At 42.0% G+C, this 20,857-nt stretch overlaps 1 protein-coding gene across 2 annotated transcripts in view; it reads left to right on the forward strand.

Annotated features, from left to right (window-relative positions):
- Positions 1-1,681: 1,681 nt before the first annotated feature.
- The window catches only part of INPP5A (inositol polyphosphate-5-phosphatase A), a 299,141-nt gene continuing 279,965 nt past the window's right edge, over positions 1,682-20,857 (forward strand). The window contains exon 1 of one of the 2 annotated variants that reach the window (XM_063307365.1): positions 1,682-2,479. In XM_063307365.1, coding sequence (XP_063163435.1) covers positions 2,405-2,479 — 75 coding nt within the window. In that variant the 5' untranslated portion in view covers positions 1,682-2,404. The remainder of the gene's footprint in view (positions 2,480-20,857) is intronic. The other variant, XM_063307366.1, reaches the window with a different exon arrangement.

The raw sequence follows: 20,857 nt of genomic DNA on the forward strand, positions 1-20,857 counted from the left end.
TGGCTGCAATCTGACCGGCAAGTTTCAAATGACCAGACTGCTTCAGAGTGTGAATCAAAAGGCTTGAGGCTCTGTTACTTATAGAGCTGTTCTGAAAATCCAAACTGCTTCAAAATACAGCACCTACATAATCCAACTGCTGGCAGATACCTATGAGATTTGCAATAGATCCCCCCAGATTTCTGATTATAGTGGATTTCACACTGCAAGTACTGTAAAAACAAACTGTTGCTATGCCTGGCCACATGCCAGTTGTTTATCCTTCGGGCTTTCTCTTCTTTAAATTTAAAGTCAGAACGCTAATTGGTTGACTTTCACAAGGACTTTGTGCAGCAATACTGATCATTTTTGGGGTGTTAGATTCTTTCATCTATAAATCAGATGCAGAATTGTATGTGCAAATGCGATTATCTTAGTGTATGATAGGGTGGTTATTCAGCAACTGTATACTCAATTTGCATCTGAATTTTGCATAGGTGGTTGACCTCAGAGGGTTTTCTTTTTCTTCTTTTTAAATAGAAGAATTCTAGATGATAATAAAATCTTCCTGTATGTATTTTAAACACAGAGATTTCTCTTATGAGAATACTTTTCTGGCAATCTGAAATTTATGAATATATCAAAGGGATTATTTGTTAGTTGTTGTTTTTTCTTTCTCAAAGACTATAGATATTTTCTCAGGATTGAGACTCTCCTTAAATTTGAATACTGATTATCATTTGATATGGTTGTTTGGCTAATCAATACAATAAACTTTACACTGAAACTGAAACTGAGTACTAATTATCAGTCACTGGGATCTTTACTGAAGAATGTTGCAGTTCAAAATACTTCCCAAGGTTCAAAGAACAGATCACAGGGCCTGATTTAGGCATTATTCTTGGTTGGCATGTAGAGCTCCACTGGAACATGGAAGGTGGGACATTGGCTCACCCCCCATCATCTCCACGTTCACTTGGGCCCAACTGTGCACAACTGAGTACACAACAAGAAGTGTGAAAACCTTGCATATGCACCTTTCCTTGGAGACAGGATTTGGAAACTTTTATCTTTTTTTGCACAGGCACACACAAGTGTTATACTGTTAATCAATCCCAGTCTATTCCGAAGATCTTTGCAATGATGTCATCTATTTATGCACAAGCAGCAGAAAAGGCAGATGTTCTACCCTGAAGAGTTACTGAATGCTGTACTAACAGGGAAGCAGCATAAACGTTCAGGCGATTTCTTGACCTTAACAGTAGCGCAGACCACCGCAGCCTAAAGGTTAACGTATTCAATAAGCTGACCCTGAGTGAAAATGTATTGTCAAAGGAGACCGGAAGTTACTACGGCACGTTCTATGTTAATATCTAGCGTAATAGTAATCAGACCCCGTGGCAAATGCCAGTTTCACATCCTCCCCCATTGCGCAATCCGCGGACTCCCAGGGCGCGCGCGACACAAGCCAGCTTTGCGAAGCTGCGTTTTTCGGTCTGAGAAGATCCGCCGGGCAAATTCCTTTGCCCCCCACCCCGGCACGTTGCAGGCATTTCCCTCGGCCCCTTTCTGGGAACCGTCTGGAGGGCTGCTGCCACGGCTCAGCCGCGGCGGGACTCTCGGAGCGGGGCGGCGTTGCCCTTTTAAGACGAATCGTGTCAAGCTCGTGACGTCAGGGGAGTGCAGAGATCTAGTCGCGGTGCCGCTTGCCCCTCTTTCTGTTATTTCAGGCAGATGCGGGGAAGTCGGAGGGGAGGCGGGCGGCTCTCCTGCCGAACGGATTGGCTTGGGGTTGTTTTGCCCGCTCCGCTCCGCAACCAAGGACGCTGGAAGCCACCTCTGGAGCGCCCCCCGTTTCCCGCGGCGGAGAGTTTTCGCTGAATTGTTTTCCCCTCCCGCTTTTCCTCCTTGCCATGCACCAGGATCTAACCACCGCCAGCGGCGGCGGCGGCGGCGGCGGCAGCAGGAGGAACTTCCCAAACAGGAACCTAATGGCTGCGAGGGTGCAAATCTAAGCGCGAAGTCTTTCCCCCATCCTGCCCGGGCAGGAAGGCTGTGCAAAGCGTGCGAGCGAGAGCCAGCAACCATGAGCCCGGGGGCTCAGCACTGATGCCCGCATCGCTGCCCCCGGCGGGAGAATTCAGAGGCTCTCCCTCCTTCGGGGCACCGCAGGCTGCGAACGTGTGACCAGGAGGCACAAGGAGAAGAGGAGAAAGCGGGAGGGAAACTCGCTTCTGGCAGCCCAGGACTCCCGAGCCCGCCTTTGAACTTCCCTCGAACTCCCGATTGCGCCTCTCCTCGCCTGGTTCCTTTGCGCCGAGAGATTTATTGTTCTTGTTGCAGTTTTTCGAGACGTTGTAATTGTCTCTTTAAAATATACCTACACACAAAACACACACCCCCAGAACTATTTTTGGCCAATATCATGGCGATGAAAGGGGCTGTCGCAAACACCGGGATCTTGTTAGTTACAGCCAACGTTGGATCCTTGTTCGATGATGTAAGTACTGGGGCTGGAGAGGGTGAATTTTTTTTTTCTCCCGCGCTGCAATAAGCCAGGTAAGGGAGCTTATAGCGTCGCTTGGCCAGCAGCACGCTTGGAAGTGGCGCGGGCGGGCCCTGTGCCTGGGCAGATAGAAGCGGGCGGCTTGGGGTGGTTTATAAGGCTTGGGTCACTGAAGGTCTGTGCGCGGCTTCCAACGGCGGCAGTCCCCGCTCCGCATCCCCGCCGGAGCAGTCGGCAATCACGACCGCGACAGCCGACTTCCTTGGTGGCTCGGAAGAGGCGGAGGAGGAGGAGAGGTCGGTCAGTCGGTGCATGCCTGCCTTGAGTGGGTTTCTCCCGGTCCTAGCGCCCCCCGCTCTTTCGCTCTTTGGAGGAGGGTGTGCGAGGAGCCCTGCCCCGCTCCCCTGCCCCCTCCCCCGCACTCCGGCTGGGCTAGTAAACTCAGCGTAATATCAGTTCTGGGGATTGTCGCCAGCGGCGACGCCTTGCGCGTCAGAACGGGGATTCCCTTTGGGCCGCCCAGCGCGAGGAAGCGGAAGACGCGCCGAGCGCGCTCCACCTGCTCGCCCCGTTGCCTCCTGCCAGGAAGCCGGCGGTGTGGGAACGCCGGCCTCTGGGCTGCGAAGAGGGCAGCTCCCCGCCCGTCCGGCCATGCCTGGCTTCCTTGGGCTAGGGTTGCTCCTTCCATGCTGGGAATAGTGCTCTGGGGCGGCCCGGGGTTTCTCCTCTGGACACCCATCTTTCCTAACTGAATAGCTGCTGCCGTTATCTTTACTTTTTAAATGTTTTATTGATTTTATTGTAATTTCTTTATCTGGTTGTTGTGAGCTGCCCAGAGTGTTTCGAGTCAGGCGGCATACAAATTTCATTATTATTATTATTTTCATTAGGAAGAGAGGCAGCCTCCACACACTGGTACAAAGTATAGAGAGAAGCTTTTTGTGTTCTTGAGACTCACCTTAAGTTGGGTGGAACTAGTGCACACAATCCTGTCTTGCATTGTGAGGGCAAGCCCCCACTCCCCGTGGTCCCTAATGATAAGTCCTTACAGAAAAACTGGGTGAACACAGTCATTTCCTCACTGGAAAAAAGTTGCATTTTAGGAGTTAGATTTGAGATGGCCCACCTGCAGTCTTCATAATGTCTGTGAATCAGTCCTATGTAAATACATGGGCTTGGTGGGTAACCATGAAAGTACCTCCTGTTGTTCTGTTAGGAAAGCTTGCAGCAGATTTTTATATGTGGGTCTGAATATGCAAGGAGTGAGAGTGATTGTGAACATAACCTGTACATAGTAGTTTAAAAATACGCATTTTGCCATTTAAAGGGATGGATCTATGCCCGTTTGGTGTGTTATTTTGCCTTTTGTCTTTAAAATATTTTCTGATAATAAAATCTGGCATATCTTAAGTAGGTCTGCTTTTGTTTGAAAGAAGGCTGCTATGATTTTTTAAAATTTCAAATGTGAACAAAACTAAGTTTTTCAGCTTCAGGATGGAAAGGAGATAACTTGGTTTTGTTCCATTCTGAGCACTTGTATTTGAAAAAAGACAAGGGAGAAAAGAGTGTTGACAGCCACACATAAAGGGTATAGGTGAAGGTTGTATTGCGTGCATAAAAAGAATGCAGAACTGGACTAGGCTAAGGAATGTATGATATATTTGCTGTCTCTTATGTTCCGCCCCCATTTCAATTTTGTTTGGGAATAGACACAAAGATCACCGTAAATACAAAAGTTGCTCATTGATTGCTGTGCAGCGGTATTAAGAAGAGTAAGTCTGTTTTATTGTAGTTCAGGGCTTTCCAGCTCTATGGTGTCTTGGACCCTTAAAATAGTAAATGAACTTATGTGCACTCCTATGAATAATTACATTTATTTAAAAAGAGATTTATTATCTTCTCAGTGAATTTACAAACTTTTTCTGACAACATGGGGCTCTTTGCACTGGGCAATTCTGTGCAGAAGTTGTCAGGCCTGCACATGCAAAGCTGAAACGCTGTCAGAACTTGCTCCAGGCATTGCTTGGACAGCTCAGCTGGCCGATCTATTGCCTGCCTGATTGTTTCTGTGGTCACAGAAGCAGCCTCTATCCAAAGTGGGCCACAAATTTCCAGGATCTCTCAAGCCCATTGGTGCCCATTGGTGCCCACTTTGCTTGCCTACTTGCCTACAGCAACTTCCTTTTCCTCCCCCACATTGGCAGAGCAGCAAGTAACAGCCTCAGACTCAGGGGTCCATGGGTCCTCTGGTCTTGTAGGCATCAACAGAGTTGAATAAAATTGGAAAAAAACAAACCCTGGTCTGGCTGCTTCCCATCTCTTTTGCTGCTGTGGCTGTCTGAAGGCGAAGCAGGGGTCTGACTGGATTTTGGCTGTGGTTACCCAAGGCAAAAGAAGTTGCAATCTCGCCTGTGAATGCAAATTAGATTGCAATGAAGATCTCTGCTGTAGGTTATGAGGTTAGAATTCCATGACGCTTTGCAATAGTATCCACTATTTTAAAATCTTCCCTTTTCTCTCACTGTCACACAATTTAACATAATTTTAGGGCTTTACTGTAGCACTGAAGTCTAAGAGGTGTTAAGAAAAAGAACACAGGTGTGACTTTTATTATTACAGGAAAATATATAAACCTTTCTGTAAAACATTCCACTAAGTGATCTTGGAGATAACATGAACGTGGAAGAACTTTTACAAGTTGAACCACGTCCTGGCCTATGTCCTGCTTCCATCAGTGAATAGCCAAATGACTCTGAATGGGGGCAACAACATGCATATCAAGTGTCAGGTAGTCTGACACCTCTCAGGGCATGAATAAGGTTGCAAATCTTCATTTTCTTACCTGGAGGTAGGCCTTAGTGAAATCACTCATGTTTCTGAATATACACACATAGATATTCATGACCAGTTGTTTGTATTTCATTAGTTTCTGTAAATAGAAAAAAAAAGTCACTGAAGGAAATGGCCATCAGGTACATGTTGTGGTAGTATGTTCCATAAATTAAATCTACACTGTGTAAACAATGTGTGCTGTGGTCTAAAGTTGAAAACATCTCATCCCGATTGACCTGGGATATGACTATTGAATTTGAGTTGGGGTAGAACAGGGTTCAGTGTTACTTCCATTAGGCAGTTCTTTCAGTTTGAAAAAAAATATCCTTATCTCTGAAAATAAGGAGGGAATTGTGGGTGTAAAGGAGGTTTGCTAAAATAGGCTTTGTAAGCCTGACTTAATAGACCTATTAAAATAAATGATAGCAACTAAATAAACGATATAAAGTTTATTTTATTTTATAATAAAATAAATACGTATTGATTTGGATGTGTCTGCCCTTAATGTGACAAAGACTAGATCCTGCCTACTATTTCTTGTCTGTCTTGGCCACCTGGTTATATCTGGAAAGCAAAGAAACCACACGACCTATGCTCCCGGCATTAAAACAGACTTAGGAGCACCATTTACAGATAGCAGGATTACAAACTTGAGGAGTACTAGAGCTGAGATTGTGATCAACTCCCCAAAGAAAAATGGGTTTTGTTGAACAGACATTTTAAGAAGATAATTCTGTCCCAAGACATCCCTGCCACCTATAAAACAGACTGCACAGGTGGAGCAGAGAAGGTGTGCAACTCATCACTGAGCGTGCATGGGGTGAAACGCATTGTATATATTTGCAGTGGATATAACTGAGTGCGGCTCAATTCAGAAATGAAAACATCTGGTTTTTCCCCTTCTCAGTTTAGTGATCAGGAGCTACTGTAGCTGCAGGTCGAGCAGTTGGGCCTAAATTTGATGTAAGGCTTATTGGTGGCCAGTTCCTGTAGAAGTAAACCTGTTTTAACCTCACAAACTGCCATGCAAGGGATTCTAAATAAACAGTGCATGTTTGAGAATGAAGTAGTCTTGACAACAAAAGTGAAATATGACTGGCTGAGGGGTGTTGAGTTTTTCTAGTGGCGCCTGCAAATAGACTAAAGTTTCATGGCCTAAGAACGTACTGTTCCCATAGTTATCCGGTGATTTCTGGATTGCTGTACCCAGTCTGGATGCTGCTGACTACACATTCCCTGCTGATTGTCCTTAAGAGCTGTTCCTCAGTGGTTCTCCAGTAGTCACAGAGAGTTTGCACCAAAAGCTACTTTCATTGGATGTGTGACTTACTAGCTGCTCTGGAATGAGAATAATCAGGAGTAAGTTCCTGAGTAGATGTGCACAGAGTATGTTATTGTGCATATTTGTTCAGTGAACTTTAATTTCTTCTTGAAACACATGTCTAAAATAGTTGCATTTAGTGGGGGGAAGGGTAGACCTATTTTTTCAGCTTGTTGCTGGCAGAATAGGGCTGGAGATCGAGAAGTTAAAAAATTGGAATTGGGACAATAATTTAAAAAGCTGTCCTATGAAAAGAAATACAACTGGTTTCTATATGGTAAACAATGAGGTTTGACATTTATAAACAAGCAGATAATTCCCTTGCTTTTTTCTTACTATTTGAGGGGAGAAATCATTATACATTAGTCTCCAAAACAAAGTTAAGTCCTTGGGCTTACAAATTAAGAGCTTCTATTGGTGTGAGTAAACTAAGTTTTACATTTGCAAGTGACCTCTCCCTCCTCTAAATTCTGGTTTGTGTACATTAACTTGAATATGATTTTGGAATAAAATCGTTGAATTGGAAATAATCATTTTTGGCTTTGTTTTGGTTTATCCCCTTGGTGGATTTTTAAGGAGGCCAATTAAGAATAGTGACAATGGAATGGTTGTCCATTTGAAGCCTGAGCTCTAATGTGGGAGGGCTTGGAAGATCCAGATTTAAGTGATTTGGGGAAAGCTACTGTCTCTCAGTCCCTTCTACCTCATGGGGTTATTGTGGGGCTACCATTGGAGAAGGGAGTACTATGTCAGTCACTTCAAGGTCCTGCAAGAGAGGTGAATTTACGATATAATTACTGAGCTCTCTGATGCAATGGAGTTATGGATGGGGTCTCATAATAAAAACTCCTAAGGTGGCTGGGGTTGCATATGAGAGAAAGCAGAACATTGATAGTGGAAGGATATGTGCATTTATGTGTTTTGTGCAATATTCTTTAAGTTATGTTTTGGCTTATGCCAGGCTTTTATGCATGAGCTAGCATTGTAAAAATTGCAAAAATGGGCAGCTCTATCTAATATACTTTTTAAAAGGGAAATGTCTGTCCCAAATAACTAAGATCTCCAAAATAATATTCCAAGATCAGAGGACACTTTGTAAACAAAGACATGACTGCAGACTTTGCTGCCGAAAAGCGTAGATGCCTCTGAAGATTAACCTTAAGAAAATCCCTCACTTAGGAAAAGCTGCTTCCCTGTCACATTTCTTCTTGCTACTTTTCTTTTCCTGGTCAGTTATGTCCTCTCACCTCATTTCCTTTAATTCTCCCCTTTTTTAATATTTTCCTTCCACTTTCCCTCACTCCCATCGCCACCCTGTTTCCTCTCCCGTTTTTTGCTGTTTCTGCTGGAACGAGGGAGAAAAAAGCCCCCCATTTGTGTATTTCACTAGGTGAGAGTCGTTTATGTGACAAAGAGATTGGTTAATATATGCAGATAGTTGTAAAATCAATTTTATGCAAGGGATACCATGGGGGGGGCAATTAATTTTAATTGGTATTTATTAATTCAACTCTTATTTATCTATTCATTGTTGGCCTTTTATGTCTTAGGATTATGACTTCTGGCGGGTGTGTTTTGTTTTATTAATTAAGTAATTAATTAATCAAATTTATACAGCCGCCTATCTAGCCAGTGAAACTTTGGGAGACAAACAGAATAAAAACAGTCAATCCATAAGACCCACCACAATACACAGACAAAAGTTGTCATGCACAATCCACATATGCCCATGCCAGAGCAACCCATCCTGGCCCCAATACCTGGAAGAAAAAACAGGTCTTTACCATCTTCCAAAAGGCCAGCAAGGTTGGGACCATCCATATCTCAGTGGAGGGGAGTTTTTCCATGGGGCAGACACCATTAGGGATGCGCAGAATTCACTGATTTGGGGATACCATATCTGGGTTATGTTGAACTGCTTTGGGGTTCAGAAGGAAACTACAGAACGCAGCCCTCTACCTAACAGCAAGGAGATTTGGTATCGTCCAATGGAGAACCAAATGTTTTATACATTTCCTTTTGGGGGGAATGGCCTTAAATTGAGTATAGTTTCTCTTTCAGTGAGTATGGTAAATGTTTGGTTAGAGGCTTGCTTTTCCCTAACTCTTAAAATTTATTTAATAGATTCATATGGCTGCCCAACTTATACACAGTGACTCCAGGTGGCTTACAAAATTAAAATCCACAATATAAAAAACCCAACGACCCCCCAGCCCCCTCAGCAGCTACAGACACAATCAGATCAGCCACTTGATCGGCTCCGTCTCAGTCCCCAGGCCCACTGACAGAACCACATCTTCACGGCCTTTCAGAAAGGTATCAAGGTGGGGACCAATCTAATCTCCAGGGTAATGATGTTCCACAGGGAGGGCGCCACCATGGAGAAGGCCCTTTTTCGTGGTCCTACTAGATGAGTTCCTTCATAGAAGTGACCCATATCTTACCTGCTCTGGTGGGCCGGGTAGATGTGACTGGGGAAAGGCGGTCCTGCAAATAACCTGGCCCCAAGCCATGTAGGGCTTTAAAGGTGATAACCAGCACCTTGAATTGGACCTGGAAGCAAATTGGCAACCAATGCAGCTCCCGCAAAAGAGGTGACATGTGCAAATCTAGACTAATTAAATCCTAGTATTAAATTGTTTAAAAGATAGAGTTCTTGTGAGTGCTTATTAGTCCCCTCACTTCCATTACAGATCTCACTGAAGGATAATTAAACAACTATCCCAAACCTAAATGAGTTTCACTGTTTATGAATGGCTTTCCTTCTCATTTGCACTTAATTTGCAATATTCCACTGCCATTCTTTCCTTGAAAATAATTGTGGAAAAGGAATTACGGAGTGGGTGATAGTATACTTTTAAGGCTAAGAAATTTATTACAGCAAAGCTCTTGGGTTTTCTGGTATAGTGGACGCTAATCCACCCAAATTTATACTATAATAAATTTCTCAGCCTTAAGGATGCCACGAGTCACTTCATTGCAAAGGACTGAAATATTCAACTCTAGGAATGAATTAAAGGTTTGTTCTGGGGAGTGTTTTGGTGAATCAGTCCTGACTCTGGAAGGGACTAACTAGATTTACCCATATATATATGTTCATATTCTGCTGGATCTCAAGATTGTGTTTATAGGCATTACTGGAGTCTTCCTTCATGGGCATATTAAGAGGCTTGGTCCTTGGCAGTCCAGGGACTGTAATTTTATTCCGTCAAGGTTTAAAACAACAGTGCAGAAAGGCTTCAGAATAGGTGGGGCCAAAACATTTGGACTTTTATTTAAATTGTAAGCAGGCTGGGAGAGTTTTAAGAGGCAAAATGAGTGCCTTAAACCTTTTATATGCTTAAGACATCTATTTTACTCAGAATAGGCCCTGCCCTGGCCTGGCCTGATCTGAAGTACATCTCACATGCTGCACAAAACCTGGTGTGATGGTCAAACCAACAGAGAGTGCCCTCTACTTTAACATTTCTTCTTTTTGCCCAGTCTTCTGCTTTTGTGGTTTTCTTATGTTAAGTGGAAAAACAAACCGGGCAAATTTAGAAATACCAGTTACAAAAAAATGTTTTGTATATATGTGGTCCGTCTCACTGATATGTCTGTTCCAAGAAATAGCTGCAAGGTTTTAGCATTTGAAAAATAGATTTGTGTAGTGAAAACAATATTTGGAATTATTTACTGGACAAAATGCTTCAATAATAAATTGTGCCCTAAAACTGCTTCTGATTATTATTTTGATCTATTGCTCAACATGGTAAGAATCTAGTTTTCCTTATATTTAAAGATGTTATAGCACAGAAAAACAAGATTGTGAGATTAGACTACAAAAAGATTAGACTACAAAAAAGGACACACCACAGTTATTATGGATAGAGCACAATACATACAAAAAGCAAAATAATTATTGGAGGACAAAGAAACCTACATTCCAGGAAACACTAACCCAGTACCGAAACTGGACAATCTGATCAAGAGAACCCTCAATGACCTAACCAAGAAAGGTCAATTCACAAAAGAAGAACAGTGGCGGATGAAAAGCAATGGATGCCCAAAAATATGAAAGGCCAACATACCTCTTCGTCCAATTGTACTGTTTCCAGGCACCCCAATGTACAACATAGCCAAAGGACTTACAAAAAACCTTGGACATCTCACAGAGGGAGCGAATATTCTATCAGCTCCCCACTACAGTGCATCCAGAAAATAAAAGGCCTAAAAATAAAAGAAGATGAAATTATGGTTTCATTCGATGTCAAGCACTCTTTACGTCCATAGATCCTGAACTAGTGAAAGAATCCATGGCAGCAGTACTACACAACACAGCAGACCTAGCCAAATACACTAAAATTGAAATACCCAGAATCATGGACCTCATCAACCTCTGCCTCACTACCTACTTTCAGTCTGATGGACAAATATACCAACAAATCAGAGGAACAGCCATGGGATCATCACTCTCAGGACTCATAGCAGAGACCATAATGCAGCATCTAGGAACTATAGCACTCCCACACATAAGACCAAGTATGGATCCAGTATGTAGACGACACCTTCGCCATAATAAAAAAGGAACAACTAGAGAAGATACATGAAACAATCAACATCTTCAAAGGAATAAAATTCACAAGGGAAGAAGAAAACAACAACATATCACCCTTCCTGGATATCCTCATCAGCAGAGGAAACTATGGCAAATTAGAAATGCACATCTATTGAAAAACAACCCACCATTACCAAAGTTAACAACCCAACCTCCCACAAGAGGAGCTGTGTAAGAACATTATTCAGACAAATACAAATGCACAACAACTACCCAGAACACCAGAAAAGAAACTGATTGCCTATACAACGTCTTCCAACAAAATGGATACCCATGCAACTTTATCAAAAAGTGCCTGACCACTCAACCCACTACAGCACAACCAACACAAGCTATGAAAGAGTAACACTGCCATACATCAAGAAATTTCAGAAACAAACAATAGGCTGTTACAACCACATGGCATCACCATAGCTCACAAACCAACTAAAGCCCTCCAAAACATCTTGAGTAAACCAAAAACCAAGAAGGAAAAACAGGAGTCATCTACACCATACAGTGTAAGGACCTTAACAGCCACTGTGTAGGACAGGCAGGCAGAAGACTAGCAGAACACATCCAAGAACACCAACTAATAGTCAGAAAACATGATGAAAACTCTTTAATCTCAAAACACATGGACAGAATCAACCATAGTTTCAACTGGGAAACTGAGCATCCTTGACCAGGCTAAATCCAAAAATGCTAGGGAATTCCTGGAAGCTTGGCATTCAGACAAATCATCCATCAATAGACACATAGAGATAAGCCACATTTACACACTATTCAAAAGAGACAATAAGGAAGCTAAGAAGGAAACAAAAAGACCAGAACACATCCTCTCCAGCAACCAACACCCAGATAAGCAGGGATTAACCTCAGACAAACAATCAAGTAGAAAACAATACCCCAATCAAGAAACTACCAAGGAGAAAACCACACCCCCACCAACACTGGCAGGGCAACCTACTATAGATAAACAGGGAGCAAACCTTACACTCACTTCGCACTGATGATGTTACCAGTCAGGTAACAAAATGTCTGTAAGCAAACAACTAAGTTGAGAAAGCACCGAGGACTCTACAATAAGTATTCTGAAATTGCTGATATACTGTGCTTCCCTCCCCACCACCCATTTTTTCAGTTTCTTTTAGATGGTTTTTGAAATATAAAACTTCTTCATTTCATCACATCAGTGAATCTAGGGTAAAATCAAAAGGCAGCAATTAAAGGTTTTAAAATTTATGTTGTCTTGCAGCTATTTTTAATCTTTGCTCCAACTATAATTAGGGTAATGTTGTTTAGATCTTTGGAACAGACTACGTAAGGGAGAGAGAGTTACTGTTTGTTTAGTGCTGAAACTTCAGCTGTGGGATTCCTTTCTGTGGTATTTGTTGCTTACACATTTAACCAGTCTTGCCTTGAGAGATCTCGCAATATAGAATGGAGGGCATTTTTCTTTCATTGTCATTTCAATAGTCCTGAGAGGTAGGTTAAGACAATCCACCGTGGCTGAGTCAAAATTATCAGTGAAACTTTCTGAAAACTTGAATCTGAGTCTTCCCATTTCAGTTTGATATGACAATATTCTAACTCTTCATTTGATGCGGGATTTCAGTTTTCACACAAGCCGTAATATTACAAAAAGGTTGAGGCTTTGGGGAGGCCTGGATCATTTCACAGTTGTTTTCCTATGATTGGTTTGGAATTTACATATGGATTATCAGATTCATTGTTTTTCTTTATAATGCTATGTATGTCCCCTTCTTCCTGTTGTGTGTCTGGGTTACCAAAATATTAAAGCTGAGGAACTTTAGTCATAGTGGGAACAAAAGACCCACGCTACTCACGTTGATAGATCATTGGATTTCAGATGGTCAAGGGTTTTTTTCCCCAGTTATCTTAACAATTAACAAATAATTAAACACATTTAATAAAGGTTCTTTTGTTTTCACAATAATCTATTAAGATTCTTTATTTGCTGATCATAGCACCTGATCTCCTACAATGGACGTTCCTTACAAAGAAACATGTACACTAGCTGTTCGTTTATCTAGTCATGGATCGCAAGCCTTGGCATTTATTTTATTAAATACATAGATTTTGCCATCTGCATGCTTGAGCACATTTTTGCCATCTGCATGCTTGAGCACAAAACATGCCTATCTGTACAGGCATATACTATATGCTTTTCTAATCAATGGGCATGGAAATTTTAAGAATATTTGGTAGGGCATAGAGTAAAGAATGATTGACACTAGAAGTAATCTCTTTCTTTCTCTAACATAATTATTCTGTCCGATCTGTGGATTGTTGTTGTTATTTGCTTTTACTTCAAGGAAAAAATAATCACTTCAGCAAAGGATTGTTACCTTGTCGTGGTGCTGGAGCTTGAGCACCTCAATGATGCCATGAGCTAAACCGTGAAGGGCCACCCAAGACGGGAAGGTCATGACAGAGAGGTCAGACTAAATGCGATCCCTGGGGAAGGTAATGGCAACCCACCCCAGTATTCTTGCCGTGAAAACTAAATGGATCAGTACAACCAGAGATATGTCGGTATACCATCAGAAGATGAGACCCCCAGGTCGGAAGATGGTCCAAATGCTACTGGGGAGGAACAGAGGATGAGTTCAACTAGCCCCAGACGTGATGACGCAGCTAGCTCAAAGCCGAAAGGACGGCTAGCGGCCGACGGTGCTGGTGGTGAACGGCGAATCCGATGTTCTAAGGATCAACAGACCATTGGAGCCTGGAATGTAAGATCTACGAGCCAGGGCAAATTGGATGTGGTTATTGGTGAGATGTCAAGATTAAAGACAGACATTCTGGGCGTCAGTGAACTGAAATGGACTGGAATGGGCCACTTCACATCAAATGACCACCAGATCTACTACTGTGGACAAGAGGACCACAGAAGAAATGGAGTAGCCTTCATAATTAATAGTAAAGTGGCTAAAGCAGTGCTTGGATACAATCCAAAAAACGATAGAATGATCTCAATTTGAATTCAGGGCAAGCCATCTAACATCACAGTGATCCAAATATACGCCCCAACCACAGATGCTGAAGAAGCTGAAGTAGAGCAGTTCTATGAGGATCTGCAGCACCTACTGGACAACACGCCTAAAAGAGATGTTATTTTCGTCACAGGAGACTGGAATGCTAAGGTGGGCAGTCAAATGACACCTGGAATTACAGGTAAGCATGGCCAGGGAGAACAAAACGAAGCAGGACATAGGCTGATAGAATTTTGCCAAGACAACTCAATGTGCATAACAAACACTCTCTTCCAACAACCAAAGAGATGGCTTTATACATTGACTTCCCCAGATGGACAACACCGAAATCAGATTGACTACATCCTTTGCAGCCAAAGGTGGCGGACATCTATACAGTTGGTAAAAACAAGACCTGGAGCTGACTGTAGTTCAGATCACGAACTTCTTCTTGCACAATTTAGGATCAGACTAAAGAGATTAGGGAAGACCCACAGATCAGCTAGATATGAGCTCACTAATATTCCTAAGGAATATGCAGTGGAGGTGAAAAATAGATTTCAGGGATTGGACTTAGTAGATAGGGTCCCGGAAGAACTATGGACAGAAGTTCGCAACATTGTTCAGGAGGCGGCAACAAAATACATCCCAAAGAAAGAGAAAACCAAGAAGGCAAAATGGCTGTCTGCTGAGACACTAGAAGTAGCCCAAGAAAGAAGGAAAGCAAAAGGCAACAGCGATAGGGAGAGATATGCCCAATTAAATGCAAAATTCCAGAGGTTAGCCAGAAGAGATAAGGAATTATTTTTAAACAAGCAATGTGCGGAAGTGGAAGAAGACAATAGAATAGGAAGGACAAGAGACCTCTTCCAGAACATTAGAAACATTGCAGGTAAATTCTGGGCCAAAATGGGTATGATCAAAAACAAAGATGGCAAGGACCTAACAGAAGAAGAGATCAAGAAGAGGTGGCAAGAATATACAGAAGACCTGTATAGGAAGGATAACAATATCGGGGATAACTTTGACAGTGTGGTCAGTGAGCTAGAGCCAGACATCCTGAAGAATGAGGTTGAATGGGCCTTAAGAAGCATTGGTAATAACAAGGCAGCAGGAGACGATGGCATCCCAGCTGAACTGTTCAAAATCTTGCAAGATGATGCTGTCAAGGTAATGCATGCTATATGCCAGCAAATTTGGAAAATACAAGAATGGCCATCAGATGGGAAAAAATCAACTTATATCCCCATACCAAAAAAGGGGAACACTAAAGAATGTTCAAACTATCGAACAGTGGCACTCATTTCACATGCCAGTAAGGTAATGCTCAAGATCCTGCAAGGTAGACTTCAGCAATTCATGGAGTGAGAATTGACAGATGTACAAGCTGGGTTTAGAAAAGGCAGAGGAACTAGGGACCAAATTGCCAATATCCACTGGATAATGGAAAAAGCCAGGGAGTTTCAGAAAAACATCTATTTTTGTTTTATTGACTATTCTAAAGCCTTTGACTGTGTGGACCATAACAAATTGTGGCAAGTTCTTAGTGATATGGGGATACCAAGTCATCTTGTATGCCTCCTGAAGAATCTGTATAACGACCAATTAGCAACAGTAAGAACAGACCATGGAACAACGGACTGGTTTAAGATTGGGAAAGGGGTACGACAGGGCTGTATACTCTCACCCTACCTATTCAACTTGTATGCAGAACACATCATGCGACATGCTGGGCTTGAGGAATCCAAGGCTGGAGTTAAAATTGCTGGAAGAAACATTAACAATCTCAGATATGCAGATGATACCACTTTGATGGCTGAAAGCGAAGAGGAACTGAGGAGCCTTATGATGAAGGTGAAAGAAGAAAGTGCAAAAGCTGGCTTGCAGCTAAACCTCAAAAAAACCAAGATTATGGCAACCAGCTTGATTGATAACTGGCAAATAGAGGGAGAAAATGTAGAAGCAGTGAAAGACTTTGTATTTCTAGGTGCGAAGATTACTGCAGATGCTGACTGCAGTCAAGAAATCAGAAGATGCTTAATCCTTGGGAGAAGAGCAATGACCAATCTCGATAAAATAGTTAAGAGCAGAGACCTCACACTGACAACAAAGGTCCGCTTAGTTAAAGCAATGGTGTTCCCCGTAGTAACATATGGCTGCGAGAGCTGGACCATAAGGAAGGCTGAGAGAAGGAAGATAGATGCTTTGGAACTGTGGTGTTGGAGGAAACCTCTGAGAGTGCCTTGGACTGCAAGAAGATCAAACCCTTCCATACTCCAGGAAATAAAGCCAGACTGCTCACTTGAGGGAATGATATTAAAGGCAAAACCGAAGTACTTTGGCCACATAATGAGAAGACAGGACACCCTGGAGAAGATGCTGATGCTAGGGAGAGTGGAGGGCAAAAGGAAGAGGGGCCGACCAAGGGCAGGGTGGATGGATGATATTCTAGAGGTGACGGACTTGTCCCTGGGGGAGCTGGGGGTGTTGATGACCGACAGGAAACTCTGGCGTGGGCTGGTCCATGAAGTCACGAAGAGTCGGAAGCGACTGAACGAATAAACAACAACAAACAAAAAATAATCAAGACTATAAATAAAAAAAACACAGAACTAAATTAAAAAAGAAAATAAACCAAGGACTGATGGAAATAAATATAGAGAAATTGCTTGGGAGGTTTTATGTATGTTTATGTTTATGTTACAGTATAGGTTTTATATTATGTTCAGAATCACAAAGGAGAATAAACCAGGAACAAATATGAATGTAAATGTGGAAAGAAAAAACATTGGGAGTATTGTGTGTCTGCCTGTAAGTGATTACATTTGTAATTGTAATAAGAAATACATTTTCAATATATTCAATGTTTTTACCCAGAGTAATATTTGTGCACTGTCATTGATGTCCTACAAATAGAATTGCAAGTTTTGGGAGCAGCAGTTACCCTCATATGCCTTTGCAAGGTAGAAATTACAGTGGAATTAAATCACTTTTACAGGCAGCAAATCCACTGCCAAATACCACATCTCCACAGTGGGGAGATTTACCTAAACTATATACTTTCTAGCATTCTGGCCCATTCTTGTTATTTCTCGTGCTGTGTCTTTTATTTCATGGCCAGATCTGGCTAGCAGTATTCTTATCCTAAGAAGGGGCAGCAGAGGTTATTAATCCCAGTGTATTGGCTCTTGCATTTCAGGAGGCTCAAGTTATTTTCTTCCAAGTTTGGTTTGGTCATATATTGTAATTTTCCTTAAGGGAAATGCAGCTGCTGATGTTCAAGAAACTTCTGAGATCAACCATCTCTCATCTCATGGCTGCCTGAGGTGTGGGATGGAAATTCCTGTTATCTCTGGTGAGAATGGTATTGATGATGCATTGGCTTGAGGAAGATTTGGGATCATGTTAACGTTTATTTAAAATGTGGGCAGGCAGAAAGCACTGTTGCTTTTGCATTTAGCTGATATAGCATTTAAAGAGTAATTATGCAACCTATAGATGTGGTATTTTTCTGGATAGTGAGGATTACTCTCCAAGGAAGTGTGCAATATTATATGCAGGCTTCATGTGTATCTAATTACTTTAGTAATATTTACCTTTCATTTTTACTCCTAAGAAACTTGAGGCGATACACACTAAGGAACCAGCTGATAACTCTATTGGTATATAGGTTGTCAACAAGGTTATTGGTTTTTTCACAGTTTTGTGCCTGTGGCAGAAATGTGTTACACCGGCATTATCAGGTATAAATGGGATGGTTTCTAGTGTGAAGGTGACATGCTGGCCTCTTCTTGTTGGCAAGTGGTCCCACTGAATGGATTTGTGATCACAGATGGAAATTGTGCAGTCAGGTCGCAAACAAAAACAGGGAACCATGTGATTTTGTCTACCATGTTTAGGATCAGTGGTGTGTTTGAGCAGGTAAGCGGCCTTATTAAATGGCCAATTCCTTTGAAGATGAGAGCATGCTAGCATGTTGTATTTTTTGGATATTATTGCAACTGTCAGATTCCTACAAAACTCATTCATTTGTTTAGAAAACTTATATAGCCGCCTATCTTATACATGGTAATCCTAGGTGGCTTACAACAACTTTCATAAAATCAGCATAAATGAAACCCACAAAATTTATATCATATATCCCACCACAGTGCCATAACAACTCCACATTTACTCCACATTTACATTAGCATTTGCTGGACCCACTCTTATCCTAGCCCAATGCTTGCATGAAGAGCCAGGTCTTCAGAGCCCCCCAGAAGGCTAATAGGTTGGGGCCCTCCAAATCTCAGGGGAGAGGCGGTTCCAAAGGGTTGGTGCAGACACGGAAAAGACATGTCTCCAAGGTCCCACCAGAGGACAACATTTAAGGGAAAGGACCTGGAGAATGTCTACCCTCTCTGACCTGGCAGTTCCCCAAATACAGTGGGCAGGTTGAGCAGTCATGAGAAAAACAATGGTTTATTGTGATTGGAATGATTTGCAGCAAACTTTAAAGTTACACTTTTTGCTTCCTCCTCATTGACTCAGATACAGCAGCAGAGAGCTGAGTGAAGCTTTGAATCTTGCCTTAACCTATTTATCCTATTTCAAATATAGCCATGAATAATCCTAACTATGATTTTCTTGAAGTCAGCTAAACTAAAACTAAACAAGGTACTCTGAGCAGAAGTTGCTTTGTTTCAACAAGTTAACTATGGTTAGGTAATAACATTATATATCTTATAAATAATTGAATAAATAAACAATTATTATTATTATATAAATAATAGTAAAATATGTGTGTGTGTGTGTGTGCTATGTCCCTATAATATTATAGAGATGTAGTATATTATTAAATAAATGTTATAGGTAATAATAAATATATACTGTAATACTACAAGTAATGTTCATATGCAAAATACATAAATATAATATATAAGTTAATATGTATTGTGGTAAAAAGTTAATCATAAGGGATGTGATAGTTAACTGTGGCTAATCAAAAACATCAAAGCTCTTTCCTATAGCTACATATGCGTAGGAAGCAGGCTGACTGCAGTTCATTCCTATCATAAAAATGATGTTGGAATTGGTTCTTTACACCTTCCTGCCTTCACACCTTCCCCATACCTTCCATAGGTACCACCACATTCAGTCTCACCCCTCCCAGCAGCTTCCATTCCATACTCCTGGGATGTGATATCCATGTTTCTTCTTGTGACCTGAAACCCCAGCCTGCCATGTCACCAAGGCTGGACATCCTCTGTGCCCATTGCAGAGGCCCCTGGAGGATGCAGTCTGGCCCAGCCATCCTCACGAAGCACCTTCCTTTTCACTGATTTAGTGAAGCCTCCATTGCATATTGTTAGTCAGCAGCATGGAGTAGGACTCCTTTCCTTTGCCCCGGGATTGGTGGGGGTTATTCTGTTATTTGTGACTCCATTGGGCCTCCTACAACAAATACCACTTTTCCACATGAACTCAACAAGAACATGATCATATAGAAAAATCTTGACTTTTTAATTAAATAAAAATATCTTTTTAAAAAACTTTAGACTAACAGCAGCAACAACAAGCCAGTTCATAGAGTTTAGGTAAAGGTAAAGGTTTCCCTTGACGTAAAGTCCAGTCAAGTCCGACTCTAGGGGGCGGTGCTCATCTCCGTTTCAAAGCCTTGGAGCCGGCGTTGTCCCTAGGGACACTTCCGGGTCATGTGGCCAGCATGACTCACGGAACGCCGTTACCTTCCCGCCGAAGCGGTACCAATTAATCTACTCACATTTGCATGTTTTCGAACTGCTTGGTGTGCAGGAGCTGGGACGAGCAACGGGAGCTCACCCCCCCGCGCGGTTTCGAACCGCCGACCTTCCGATCGACAGCTCAGCGGTTTAACCCGCAGCGCCACCGCGTCCCATAGAGTTTAGCTCCCAGTTAAACAAGCACAAACATTTTTAATAACAAACATGTGACCTAGGCAGAGAGTCTATCATACCATTCTGAAAGGGAGCTATGAAACATCTCTGTGTGCAAGTGGAAGTATCTCTGTTTGATTAGTTCCCCCAGGTTGAACTGTTTCTTCAAGGAGAAATCCCTAAGTCTGTCTGCTCCATTTTGACACCTTCTAGATGTGTTTGATGATAATAATAATACTAATAATAATAATAACAACAACAACAACTTGCTCTGGCAAGTGAGGAGAAAAGCATTGTGCGCACCTCCTTGTTCTCCGAATGTTCACATTTTAGTCCCATGTGTCCCTGGTGAAGATTTGAAATGACTCACATTTGTTTCTGTGATCAAGAATCCTTGGGAGTCTTATGTACTCCTTTGAAAATGTACTGGTAGAACAATTTCAGCAGTGTTATGACTCTATGTGATTTAAAATGCCAACATCTATTTCCCCTCCCATGACTTTGCAAACCTGCTTTTTCTATTTTATTGCAGCAAGTAACCTAAATTTGGAGACCTAAAATTCCCACTGGAACTGCAAAACTCATTTTCCCATAGGAACCTCTGGCAAAGTAAACTTCACTTTGTGTTAGAAATGTTGTCTATCCCACTTTTTTATTTCTTCCCTCTTGTCATCTACCCAGTATTACAATTTGATTTGATAAACTTGAGAATTTGTCTCCTCAAAGATTGTACAGATTTTATGGGCTGTG

This window comes from Candoia aspera, chromosome 6 (assembly GCF_035149785.1).
Source record: "Candoia aspera isolate rCanAsp1 chromosome 6, rCanAsp1.hap2, whole genome shotgun sequence".
NCBI lineage: Eukaryota > Metazoa > Chordata > Lepidosauria > Squamata > Boidae > Candoia > Candoia aspera.